Below are 12,782 nucleotides of genomic sequence, written 5' to 3'. Positions count from 1 at the left end.
GGTGAGCGAGTCGAAATCGACCAATCGTAAAAGCGAAAAGGCGGGCGGGCGGATTCTTGGCGGTTTCGTTATTAAGAATATTTTTATATTACGTTTCAGACTCTCGACTGTCAAGATGTCCGAGGAAACAGCCGCTGCCCCTGCAACTCCAGCCACTGCCACGCCTAAGAAAAAGGCAAAAAGTGGCGCAACCAAATCGAAACCTAATCCTCCAACTCATCCCAAGGTTTCCGAAATGGTTGTGAAATCCATCACCACTCTGAAAGAGCGAGGTGGCTCTTCACTGCAAGCTATCAAAAAGCACATCAGCAGTCAGTACAAAGTCGACATCGACCGTTTGACTCCTTTCATCAAAAAATATTTGAAAAGCGCTGTCGCTGCTGGAACTCTGGTTCAAACCAAAGGAAAGGGAGCTAACGGTTCATTCAAGCTGAGTGCATCCGGTCAGAAAACCAAGGAGCCAAAGAAAATCGTGAAAAAGCCTAAAAAGGAAGGAGCTGCTTCTCCAAAGAAAGCAAAAGCCCCTGCTAAGAAAACGGCCAAGCCGAAGGAAAAAGCAGAGAAAAAGAAGAAGCCTGCTGCTGCTAAGAAAGCCACTGCTGGGGCTAAAAAAGTAGCCAAACCCAAATCTCCTAAGAAGGCAAAGGCTACAAAGCCAAAAGCTCCCAAGCCCAAGAAATTAAAATCACCCAAAAAAGCAGCTCCAAAAAAAGCTTCAAAGAAGTAAATGGACTAAACGAAAAAAATATTTTTCTTTAAAAAAAAAAAAAAAACGGCCCTTCTTAGGGCCATAAAATAGATGTGCCAAGCCAAAAGTAAATTAATTTAATAAATAATTCCCACAGTAATTGACTATTGAAATTTTATCAAGCCATTTTTTTTTTTTTTTAAATTTAATTAAAAGCCAAGAAAAACCATAGCACACACAATTTATAAACAATAGTATATGTTTTAAACACATTTAACAACTGAATATTTTAATAATACATGTTTAAGGTGCAAACACTTCATAATCATGTAAAGTGAATAGTGTGTAATGGGAATGAGAGGCATGTGTTTATATTCTATTTCACACTGTGTATGTAAATGAAAATATTAATTGGAAAAAAAAAAAAAAAAATGCTTTTAATGAAATAATGTTTATACAATAATTGTGTCATATTGTTCAATTGAGTATTTTGTTTTACAATTGAAACAGGTTATTATTCATGCAATAGTTGTAACAATCAAGTGACACATATGCAAACAAGTAATTCTTATTTGTGTATGAGTAAGAAGCACAAATAAAACAAAAATTCAATACATATTAAAAAAACAATGAAATGCAATAAATGAACATTCTTAATATTTAGCAAAAAAATATAATTAAATAAATTATATGATAACATTTAAAAACAATAAATAGGTGCAACATAATTATTGAAAATCAATTATTATTATTATTATTATTATTATATATATATATATATATATATATATATATATATATATATATATATATATATATATATATATATATAGTCTTGCTGTTAGTAATGTAATGAAATCTTCTTATCGAGAGAGATGGCATGGGTGTCTTCACCTTAGGACATTTCAAATCAATCACACTGATTGGAGTTTACCTCTAACCCTGATTTGCATGTTTATTAATGGTATTAGCACGTGGTACTGTTTACCATAGAAATAAATGTTTGACAACTGATTCGACGCATGTGCAATGCACAATTCTCATATGTTGAGATTTAGTTTCTGTTTCTTCTTATTGTATAAAAATAGCAGGAAGGCATTTAAGAGGATTAATGTTTCATGTAGCATCCTAGAGTTAGTAAATAATTAATTTGCTTAATTGTTTTATTAGTAATAATTTTTATAAAATTCAAATATATATATATATATATATATATATATATATATATATATATATATATATATATATATATATATATATATATATATATATATATATATAAATAAATTTATTAATTATGAATCCCTGCTTTCATGAAAATTATTTATTTATTTATTTGGGGGGGGGGGGGGACAGAGGGATATAAATTCTAGCACTAATGTATATTTTTATATCAAATATATCATGCAAACGGTTGTTATTTAAGAAAGTGACAGAGTTCATTTTTGACCATATTTGCTTAAAATGTAGCAAATTCTGCATATACATCCTTCTATTTCAAAGATTTATTCAGTTTTTATTTTTTAAAAAATAGTTGCTGACCGTAGAATATTGGGAAACAGAAATTTAAAGATAGCATCCCACTCTCCAAACTTCCTTTTACATTTGAGGCTTTGTTTTTTTCAATATACATTTATTTTCGTTAGAAACTCATTTTAGATCTTGGGGACTGATGTTTTAAATTGGTTTCTTGAGTTATTTCAAAGCTGTTACAGTTTATTTGCTTTAAATGTTAAGTTTAGTTTTCATTGAATTTTTTCATTTATGTCATAATGCTATGAACCATATCATCTTTTTTTTTATTTATTTATCTTTATCATTAATATTATTCTTTTTATTATTATTGTTTATTTATTATAGGAATCAATGAAACTGGAAAATTTTCCTATAAATTATTACACTGAATTTTTCTCATTTCCATTCTTACCCCCCCCCCCCCCCCACACACACACACACACACTCTTTTTTTTTTCTCCTGTTACTAAAAAGAAGGACATTGTTCAAGAAATATTTTAAAAGGTTAAATCATACATCTGCAATTAGGACAGAATTGACATTTCTTATCATCAAGAACAACACTTTCTCAAAAATTTATAAAAAGTTTTTTTTTCTTTCTTTTTATTATCAATTTATTTTTAATTGCCCCCCCCCCGCTTTATGTGCTTCTAATAACATGAATATTAAATCATTATATGTTTCAATACCATTACAAACAAAACAGTGTTTAACAACATGTGTTGGCCCTGAAAAGGGCCTTTTTTTTTTTGGTGCAAGGGATCTGAACTTTTGCTTAACCTCCGAAACCGTACAAGGTACGTCCTTGCCTCTTTAGGGCATACACAACATCCATAGCAGTGACAGTTTTCCTTTTAGCATGCTCGGTGTAGGTGACAGCATCTCGAATGACATTTTCCAAGAAAACTTTGAGCACACCTCGAGTCTCTTCGTAAATCAAACCAGAAATACGTTTGACTCCGCCACGTCTAGCTAAACGCCTGATTGCGGGTTTTGTAATACCCTGGATGTTATCACGAAGAACTTTACGATGCCTTTTGGCACCCCCCTTTCCAAGACCCTTGCCTCCTTTACCTCGACCAGACATGACTTCTCAATTCAATGCAAATGCAAAAATGCCATGACCCCAGCTCCAGAATCGCCTTTTTATAGCAATTTACACACGCCCCTGCTTCGAAGAGCGAAACGCGATTGGCTGCTTTCGGTTTCGCAGCAGTGGGTATAAAATGAAATGTAAAAGTGGTCGCGAGTATTTTCTATTCTCATTTCGAATCGAAGATGCCTCCTCAAGCCTCTGGTAAAGCTGTGAAAAAGGCCGGAAAGGCCCAAAAGGCTGTTCGTGCCGGTGATAAGAAAAAACGCAAGAAGCGTAGGAAGGAATCTTTCGCTATTTACATCTACAAAGTCTTGAAACAGGTCCATCCTGATACCGGTATTTCCAGCAAAGCCATGTCAATCATGAACTCTTTCGTGAATGACATTTTCGAACGTATCGCAGCCGAATCTTCCCGATTAGCTCACTACAACAAAAGGAGCACAATTACCAGTCGGGAAATTCAAACAGCTGTGAGGCTTTTGTTGCCTGGCGAATTGGCCAAGCACGCTGTTTCCGAAGGAACCAAAGCTGTCACCAAGTACACTAGCTCCAAGTAAAAAGTTCAAATCCCTCGAACCAAAAAAAAAAAAGGCCCTTTTAAGGGCCATCACATGTTGTCAAACACTGTTTTGTTTGCAAAGAAAGAATATTTATCACAATAATATTAAAAAAATATATTTTGAAGTTTGTGTATACATAATCAAACAATGTTTCACAATTTTCTTTGTGTAAAATAAGGTGTTTCATGGCAATTAAGCATAATAGTTTAAATTTGTTTCAAACATGTGTAGAGAATGGTTAAAAAATAAAATAAATAAATGGGTAATTAGATTTTTAACACTTACATGCATCTGTTAACTTTCAATTCATTTTATTTCCTTTTTTTGTTTTGTTTTTAAATTCTTCACATTCTTTCTAATTCTGGAAAGGAAATAAGAAAACGATTTTTAGTGAAAAATAATTTGTAATAACATTCAGTCACTATTGATGATACTTCATTACAATTTAGAATCACAGGTACAAAATAAATAAATAAACACTTCGTGCAATAAAAACGTATTTTGTAGGGAAAATTAATAAAACACATCAAATAAATTAATAAAAAAATAATAATAATAATAATAATAATAACATTACATGCAAAAGGATCAAATCTTAATTTTTGAAATAAAATTAAAAAGATGCCAACAGCACGCGGTGTTCCCAGGTGGTCACCCTCCCAAGTACTGACCGCGCCCGATGCTGCTTAACTGCGGTGATCAGACGAGAACCGGTGCTTTCAGCATGGTATGGCCGTTGACATTCATCTGGTGAGAAAATACATTTCATGTCCGATCTTATATATACGATACTAATACTCTACAGGTGCGATAATGAACATTTTCGTGGGGGGTCTTGCTAATGACGAGTGTCATTAGCGCAGATGGATGTCGCTAATGACAACCCTAATGACCCTTTAATGAGGGTCGTAAAATGACCGCCCTAATGACCCTTTAATGAGGGTCGTAAAAAAACGACCATCACTGACCACACACGATGGCCAGGGGGGACAATGGGGATCGGATGACACCACCCACGGCGACAATTTCAATTGCCCGCAAGCTGCAAGCGAATTGACACCGACAGCCAAAAAGAGACCGTGCATTCACATTCATGTTACAATACTCTTATCAAGTTTTTTCTTTCTTTCTTTTCATTACGCACTCCTGCAAGAAACGAACACGAGACACAGATCACACCCCACAAAATATAAGAAAAAAAACCCCTATTAAAAAAAAAAAAAAAAAAAAAAAAAAAAAAGTTCTTATAATAATAACTAACTCTCCTCTCAATTGAAATTATCACGCGATGAGCCATTTTCACCTAGGAATTTGAAATGCTTAAAAAATTCCAATCCGAAGACAGATGACACTTTATTAAAGGTCACTGTTTACTTATCATGTTTACATCGGCTGTATGTTTATTTGATTTGTTTGCCTATAATTAAAACACGTGACAATAGGAAAGAAACGGCTCTCTTGAATCCCGAAGATGAGCGCTTTGCGTGCATTTTTGCGCAATTTCCTTGCTCTCCGATTGGCTGAAACCCGGTTTCGCGGTAGTACTATATAAAAGAGGGCGAAAAAAGCGCCAGGTACATTTCGCATTCTCTCCTGAACTGTAATCATGTCTGGTCGTGGCAAAGGCGGTAAAGTTAAGGGAAAGAGCAAGACTCGTTCTAGCCGAGCAGGGCTTCAATTCCCTGTCGGTCGTATCCATCGACTTCTCCGAAAAGGCAATTATGCCGAACGTGTTGGAGCTGGAGCACCCGTGTACCTGGCTGCCGTGTTAGAATACTTAGCTGCTGAAGTGTTGGAGTTGGCTGGTAATGCCGCCAGAGATAACAAGAAAACTAGGATCATCCCTAGACATCTCCAACTCGCCATCCGAAACGACGAGGAGTTGAACAAACTCCTTTCCGGAGTAACTATTGCTCAGGGTGGTGTATTGCCTAACATTCAAGCTGTCTTGCTCCCCAAGAAAACCGAAAAGAAAGCCTAAATTAAGACTTTACAAGTTTAAAAAAAAAAAAAAAAAAAAAAAAAGGCCCTTTTAAGGGCCAACAAATTATTAAGAATTAGCTACTGAACACTTGTAAAAATAAAAAAAAAGGGCAATATATTGAATTTTTAAAAAAAGTTATGCATCTATTTTTTTTTAAATTTATTAGCATTACTTTTTAATTTATAAACTGAATGAATTTCCATAAGAATGCATTGTATGGAAGGGTTTCTATGACATGCACAGTTTAGTGTTACAAGAATTGGGCTGGGTAGTAATGAAACGAAACGTGTTTCTGTTTACACTAAAGAGAAACTGAAAGGGTCCCGGAATGTGGTGCCATCTAGCGATCATGCTAAGAATTCGAAACTGGAATGCATTTCGCTATTAGTAAACAAGAGGAGAGGGAGATGTAGAAATTGATGAAATGGAAAGTTATTTGCTTTTTGAAACATGAACATTCAAATATGCTTGTGTAAGAAGAGATTTACATAAGAAAAGGTGAGTATTTCATGAGAAATTAATATTATAAATAAATACATAATTATTAACATATTAATTAGTACATGGTTGTGTGTGCTATGGTGTTTCTTGGCCCTGAGAAGGGCCGTTTTTTTTTTTTTTTTAAACAACTTTTTTTTTGGCTTAGGCACGTTCACCCCTAATTCGTCTAGCGAGCTGAATGTCCTTAGGCATGATAGTTACTCTCTTGGCGTGGATAGCGCACAAGTTAGTATCTTCGAACAAGCCTACTAAATAAGCTTCGCTAGCTTCCTGGAGAGCCATAACAGCAGAACTCTGGAATCGGAGATCAGTTTTGAAGTCCTGAGCGATTTCTCTAACCAAACGCTGGAATGGCAATTTTCGGATCAAGAGCTCAGTGGATTTTTGATAACGACGGATTTCTCTCAAAGCAACAGTTCCGGGCCTGTAACGATGGGGCTTCTTAACACCTCCAGTGGCTGGGGCGCTCTTACGAGCGGCCTTAGTAGCCAGTTGTTTCCTGGGGGCTTTACCTCCAGTACTCTTACGAGCGGTCTGCTTGGTACGTGCCATGACTGACTATTCTCAAACGACTTTGAACAGAAAATGGGGCGCGCAAAGATGACTTCGTTTAAATACGCTCCGAAACAGAAGGGGAAGGTGGGTGAGCGAGTCGAAATCGACCAATCGTAAAAGCGAAAAGGCGGGCGGGCGGATTCTTGGCGGTTTCGTTATTAAGAATATTTTTATATTACGTTTCAGACTCTCGACTGTCAAGATGTCCGAGGAAACAGCCGCTGCCCCTGCAACTCCAGCCACTGCCACGCCTAAGAAAAAGGCAAAAAGTGGCGCAACCAAATCGAAACCTAATCCTCCAACTCATCCCAAGGTTTCCGAAATGGTTGTGAAATCCATCACCACTCTGAAAGAGCGAGGTGGCTCTTCACTGCAAGCTATCAAAAAGCACATCAGCAGTCAGTACAAAGTCGACATCGACCGTTTGACTCCTTTCATCAAAAAATATTTGAAAAGCGCTGTCGCTGCTGGAACTCTGGTTCAAACCAAAGGAAAGGGAGCTAACGGTTCATTCAAGCTGAGTGCATCCGGTCAGAAAACCAAGGAGCCAAAGAAAATCGTGAAAAAGCCTAAAAAGGAAGGAGCTGCTTCTCCAAAGAAAGCAAAAGCCCCTGCTAAGAAAACGGCCAAGCCGAAGGAAAAAGCAGAGAAAAAGAAGAAGCCTGCTGCTGCTAAGAAAGCCACTGCTGGGGCTAAAAAAGTAGCCAAACCCAAATCTCCTAAGAAGGCAAAGGCTACAAAGCCAAAAGCTCCCAAGCCCAAGAAATTAAAATCACCCAAAAAAGCAGCTCCAAAAAAAGCTTCAAAGAAGTAAATGGACTAAACGAAAAAAATATTTTTCTTTAAAAAAAAAAAAAAAACGGCCCTTCTTAGGGCCATAAAATAGATGTGCCAAGCCAAAAGTAAATTAATTTAATAAATAATTCCCACAGTAATTGACTATTGAAATTTTATCAAGCCATTTTTTTTTTTTTTTAAATTTAATTAAAAGCCAAGAAAAACCATAGCACACACAATTTATAAACAATAGTATATGTTTTAAACACATTTAACAACTGAATATTTTAATAATACATGTTTAAGGTGCAAACACTTCATAATCATGTAAAGTGAATAGTGTGTAATGGGAATGAGAGGCATGTGTTTATATTCTATTTCACACTGTGTATGTAAATGAAAATATTAATTGGAAAAAAAAAAAAAAAAATGCTTTTAATGAAATAATGTTTATACAATAATTGTGTCATATTGTTCAATTGAGTATTTTGTTTTACAATTGAAACAGGTTATTATTCATGCAATAGTTGTAACAATCAAGTGACACATATGCAAACAAGTAATTCTTATTTGTGTATGAGTAAGAAGCACAAATAAAACAAAAATTCAATACATATTAAAAAAACAATGAAATGCAATAAATGAACATTCTTAATATTTAGCAAAAAAATATAATTAAATAAATTATATGATAACATTTAAAAACAATAAATAGGTGCAACATAATTATTGAAAATCAATTATTATTATTATTATTATTATATATATATATATATATATATATATATATATATATATATATATATATATATATATATATATATATAATAGTCTTGCTGTTAGTAATGTAATGAAATCTTCTTATCGAGAGAGATGGCATGGGTGTCTTCACCTTAGGACATTTCAAATCAATCACACTGATTGGAGTTTACCTCTAACCCTGATTTGCATGTTTATTAATGGTATTAGCACGTGGTACTGTTTACCATAGAAATAAATGTTTGACAACTGATTCGACGCATGTGCAATGCACAATTCTCATATGTTGAGATTTAGTTTCTGTTTCTTCTTATTGTATAAAAATAGCAGGAAGGCATTTAAGAGGATTAATGTTTCATGTAGCATCCTAGAGTTAGTAAATAATTAATTTGCTTAATTGTTTTATTAGTAATAATTTTTATAAAATTCAAATATATATATATATATATATATATATATATATATATATATATATATATATATATATATATATATATATATATATATATATATATATATAAATAAATTTATTAATTATGAATCCCTGCTTTCATGAAAATTATTTATTTATTTATTTGGGGGGGGGGGGGGACAGAGGGATATAAATTCTAGCACTAATGTATATTTTTATATCAAATATATCATGCAAACGGTTGTTATTTAAGAAAGTGACAGAGTTCATTTTTGACCATATTTGCTTAAAATGTAGCAAATTCTGCATATACATCCTTCTATTTCAAAGATTTATTCAGTTTTTATTTTTTAAAAAATAGTTGCTGACCGTAGAATATTGGGAAACAGAAATTTAAAGATAGCATCCCACTCTCCAAACTTCCTTTTACATTTGAGGCTTTGTTTTTTTCAATATACATTTATTTTCGTTAGAAACTCATTTTAGATCTTGGGGACTGATGTTTTAAATTGGTTTCTTGAGTTATTTCAAAGCTGTTACAGTTTATTTGCTTTAAATGTTAAGTTTAGTTTTCATTGAATTTTTTCATTTATGTCATAATGCTATGAACCATATCATCTTTTTTTTTATTTATTTATCTTTATCATTAATATTATTCTTTTTATTATTATTGTTTATTTATTATAGGAATCAATGAAACTGGAAAATTTTCCTATAAATTATTACACTGAATTTTTCTCATTTCCATTCTTACCCCCCCCCCCCCCCCACACACACACACACACACTCTTTTTTTTTTCTCCTGTTACTAAAAAGAAGGACATTGTTCAAGAAATATTTTAAAAGGTTAAATCATACATCTGCAATTAGGACAGAATTGACATTTCTTATCATCAAGAACAACACTTTCTCAAAAATTTATAAAAAGTTTTTTTTTCTTTCTTTTTATTATCAATTTATTTTTAATTGCCCCCCCCCCGCTTTATGTGCTTCTAATAACATGAATATTAAATCATTATATGTTTCAATACCATTACAAACAAAACAGTGTTTAACAACATGTGTTGGCCCTGAAAAGGGCCTTTTTTTTTTTGGTGCAAGGGATCTGAACTTTTGCTTAACCTCCGAAACCGTACAAGGTACGTCCTTGCCTCTTTAGGGCATACACAACATCCATAGCAGTGACAGTTTTCCTTTTAGCATGCTCGGTGTAGGTGACAGCATCTCGAATGACATTTTCCAAGAAAACTTTGAGCACACCTCGAGTCTCTTCGTAAATCAAACCAGAAATACGTTTGACTCCGCCACGTCTAGCTAAACGCCTGATTGCGGGTTTTGTAATACCCTGGATGTTATCACGAAGAACTTTACGATGCCTTTTGGCACCCCCCTTTCCAAGACCCTTGCCTCCTTTACCTCGACCAGACATGACTTCTCAATTCAATGCAAATGCAAAAATGCCATGACCCCAGCTCCAGAATCGCCTTTTTATAGCAATTTACACACGCCCCTGCTTCGAAGAGCGAAACGCGATTGGCTGCTTTCGGTTTCGCAGCAGTGGGTATAAAATGAAATGTAAAAGTGGTCGCGAGTATTTTCAGTCACATTTCGTAATTATAATAACATCTACAATATCAGCCACCTGTCCTACATTAGAATAAAAATTGAAACCTACAGGCGACCAGCGAAAGCAACGATGTGCTACAGATGCGCTGGATTCCATCACAGCGCTAGGAATTGCAGATGCAATCCGCGCTGCATTAAATGTAACGGGGAGCACATGACCATGGAATGCCCACAGAAAGAGAAAATACTAGAACCTGTATGCATTAACTGCAAAGATACCGGACATCTGGCCTCATGGAAAGGATGCCCTGCCTATCCAACTACAGCCCCAGCACCCAGAAATAGAAGATCCTTTGCAGACGTCCTTAGAAATAGAAATACTACCCCTGAAAAAGTCACTGAAATTGCACAGAATCCACCCGCACCCAGACAGAGACCCCAGCGCCAACAACGGTTACCTGATTCTACCCCAACTTTAGAAGCCCACGACCCTCAAATAAGCATCCCGGAGATGAAGGAACTTTTTGAAGCCTTCAGAGAAATAAGAAACCTACTGAAAGAATTTCCCGGATTACTAACAGTTGCAGCCAAATTAAAAGAAACTAAATCCAAAGATGAAAGAAAGCTGATCCTCCTTAACGCACTTCTCGACTAAGTCCGGACTCACCCGCCCACCTCCCATAAACAGGCTCCTGATTCGTCCTCCACAGACAATAGACTATCCACCACCTGGCTCCGATAACTTCCAAGAAAATGTCAACAACTCCCTTCACCCACACCCCTCCAGCCAATCGTTCCTGATTGGACACCGCCGCACCTACTCCCCTTCTCTCTTCTGCTTCACCGGGTTTCACCCGGCCATGCTTCATTTCTCTCTTGCAACTGGAGAGGACGGTCCTTCGGACCGCTCCGCTCGAAGTCAACAAGTCCACGGCAGTCATGTGAAGCCATGTCTACTTCTTCTACTTTCTAACCATCTACAGGAGATAGCTTCTGTTGGAAGCGGGCTCTCCTTCAACTTCTACCACTCGTCGCGAGTATTTTCTATTCTCATTTCGAATCGAAGATGCCTCCTCAAGCCTCTGGTAAAGCTGTGAAAAAGGCCGGAAAGGCCCAAAAGGCTGTTCGTGCCGGTGATAAGAAAAAACGCAAGAAGCGTAGGAAGGAATCTTTCGCTATTTACATCTACAAAGTCTTGAAACAGGTCCATCCTGATACCGGTATTTCCAGCAAAGCCATGTCAATCATGAACTCTTTCGTGAATGACATTTTCGAACGTATCGCAGCCGAATCTTCCCGATTAGCTCACTACAACAAAAGGAGCACAATTACCAGTCGGGAAATTCAAACAGCTGTGAGGCTTTTGTTGCCTGGCGAATTGGCCAAGCACGCTGTTTCCGAAGGAACCAAAGCTGTCACCAAGTACACTAGCTCCAAGTAAAAAGTTCAAATCCCTCGAACCAAAAAAAAAAAAGGCCCTTTTAAGGGCCATCACATGTTGTCAAACACTGTTTTGTTTGCAAAGAAAGAATATTTATCACAATAATATTAAAAAAATATATTTTGAAGTTTGTGTATACATAATCAAACAATGTTTCACAATTTTCTTTGTGTAAAATAAGGTGTTTCATGGCAATTAAGCATAATAGTTTAAATTTGTTTCAAACATGTGTAGAGAATGGTTAAAAAATAAAATAAATAAATGGGTAATTAGATTTTTAACACTTACATGCATCTGTTAACTTTCAATTCATTTTATTTCCTTTTTTTGTTTTGTTTTTAAATTCTTCACATTCTTTCTAATTCTGGAAAGGAAATAAGAAAACGATTTTTAGTGAAAAATAATTTGTAATAACATTCAGTCACTATTGATGATACTTCATTACAATTTAGAATCACAGGTACAAAATAAATAAATAAACACTTCGTGCAATAAAAACGTATTTTGTAGGGAAAATTAATAAAACACATCAAATAAATTAATAAAAAAATAATAATAATAATAATAATAATAACATTACATGCAAAAGGATCAAATCTTAATTTTTGAAATAAAATTAAAAAGATGCCAACAGCACGCGGTGTTCCCAGGTGGTCACCCTCCCAAGTACTGACCGCGCCCGATGCTGCTTAACTGCGGTGATCAGACGAGAACCGGTGCTTTCAGCATGGTATGGCCGTTGACATTCATCTGGTGAGAAAATACATTTCATGTCCGATCTTATATATACGATACTAATACTCTACAGGTGCGATAATGAACATTTTCGTGGGGGGTCTTGCTAATGACGAGTGTCATTAGCGCAGATGGATGTCGCTAATGACAACCCTAATGACCCTTTAATGAGGGTCGTAAAATGACCGCCCTA

At 35.3% G+C, this 12,782-nt stretch overlaps 6 protein-coding genes and 2 non-coding genes across 8 annotated transcripts; 5 read left to right on the top strand and 3 right to left on the bottom strand.

The window, feature by feature from the left end:
• Positions 1–16: 16 nt before the first annotated feature.
• On the top strand, positions 17–765 carry LOC129956851 (histone H1C-like; the record flags this gene model as incomplete). The annotated part of the gene is made up of 1 exon (XM_056068809.1): positions 17–765. A coding segment is annotated over one exon (711 nt), but the record flags the coding sequence as incomplete, so codon positions are not given.
• A 2,202-nt stretch (positions 766–2,967) lies between these two features.
• Positions 2,968–10,300, bottom strand: LOC129956850 (uncharacterized). The gene is made up of 5 exons (XM_056068807.1): positions 9,970–10,300; positions 7,440–7,699; positions 6,492–6,902; positions 5,723–5,810; positions 2,968–3,292 (listed from the first exon to the last, which is right to left on the bottom strand). Exons 1-5 carry the CDS (start codon positions 10,274–10,276, stop codon positions 2,979–2,981), a joined length of 1,380 nt encoding a protein of 459 aa, XP_055924782.1. The 5' UTR covers positions 10,277–10,300; the 3' UTR covers positions 2,968–2,978.
• Positions 3,426–3,977, top strand: LOC129957491 (histone H2B). The gene has a single exon (XM_056069817.1). It carries the CDS (start codon positions 3,482–3,484, stop codon positions 3,854–3,856), a length of 375 nt encoding a protein of 124 aa, XP_055925792.1. The 5' UTR covers positions 3,426–3,481; the 3' UTR covers positions 3,857–3,977.
• LOC129957818 (5S ribosomal RNA) lies at positions 4,482–4,600 on the bottom strand. Its single transcript, XR_008782920.1, has one exon. It is a non-coding gene; the product is annotated as a 5S ribosomal RNA (ribosomal RNA).
• LOC129957490 (histone H2A) lies at positions 5,428–5,878 on the top strand. Its single transcript, XM_056069816.1, has one exon. It carries the CDS (start codon positions 5,466–5,468, stop codon positions 5,838–5,840), a length of 375 nt encoding a protein of 124 aa, XP_055925791.1. The 5' UTR covers positions 5,428–5,465; the 3' UTR covers positions 5,841–5,878.
• LOC129957487 (histone H1-III-like) lies at positions 7,019–7,750 on the top strand. Its single transcript, XM_056069813.1, has one exon. The coding sequence runs from the start codon at positions 7,102–7,104 to the stop codon at positions 7,711–7,713; it is 612 nt and encodes a 203-aa protein (XP_055925788.1). The 5' UTR covers positions 7,019–7,101; the 3' UTR covers positions 7,714–7,750.
• A 1,178-nt stretch (positions 10,301–11,478) lies between the features above and the next one.
• LOC129957492 (histone H2B) lies at positions 11,479–11,975 on the top strand. The gene has a single exon (XM_056069819.1). The coding sequence runs from the start codon at positions 11,480–11,482 to the stop codon at positions 11,852–11,854; it is 375 nt and encodes a 124-aa protein (XP_055925794.1). The 5' UTR covers position 11,479; the 3' UTR covers positions 11,855–11,975.
• Positions 11,976–12,479: 504 nt separating this feature from the next.
• Positions 12,480–12,598, bottom strand: LOC129957806 (5S ribosomal RNA). The gene has a single exon (XR_008782909.1). It is a non-coding gene; the product is annotated as a 5S ribosomal RNA (ribosomal RNA).
• Positions 12,599–12,782: the final 184 nt, after the last annotated feature.

Source organism: Argiope bruennichi, chromosome 11 (assembly GCF_947563725.1).
Source record: "Argiope bruennichi chromosome 11, qqArgBrue1.1, whole genome shotgun sequence".
NCBI classification, from domain to species: domain Eukaryota; kingdom Metazoa; phylum Arthropoda; class Arachnida; order Araneae; family Araneidae; genus Argiope; species Argiope bruennichi.
The sequence above is the reverse complement of the archived record's forward strand: the minus strand, read 5'-3'. Positions and strand labels throughout refer to the sequence as shown.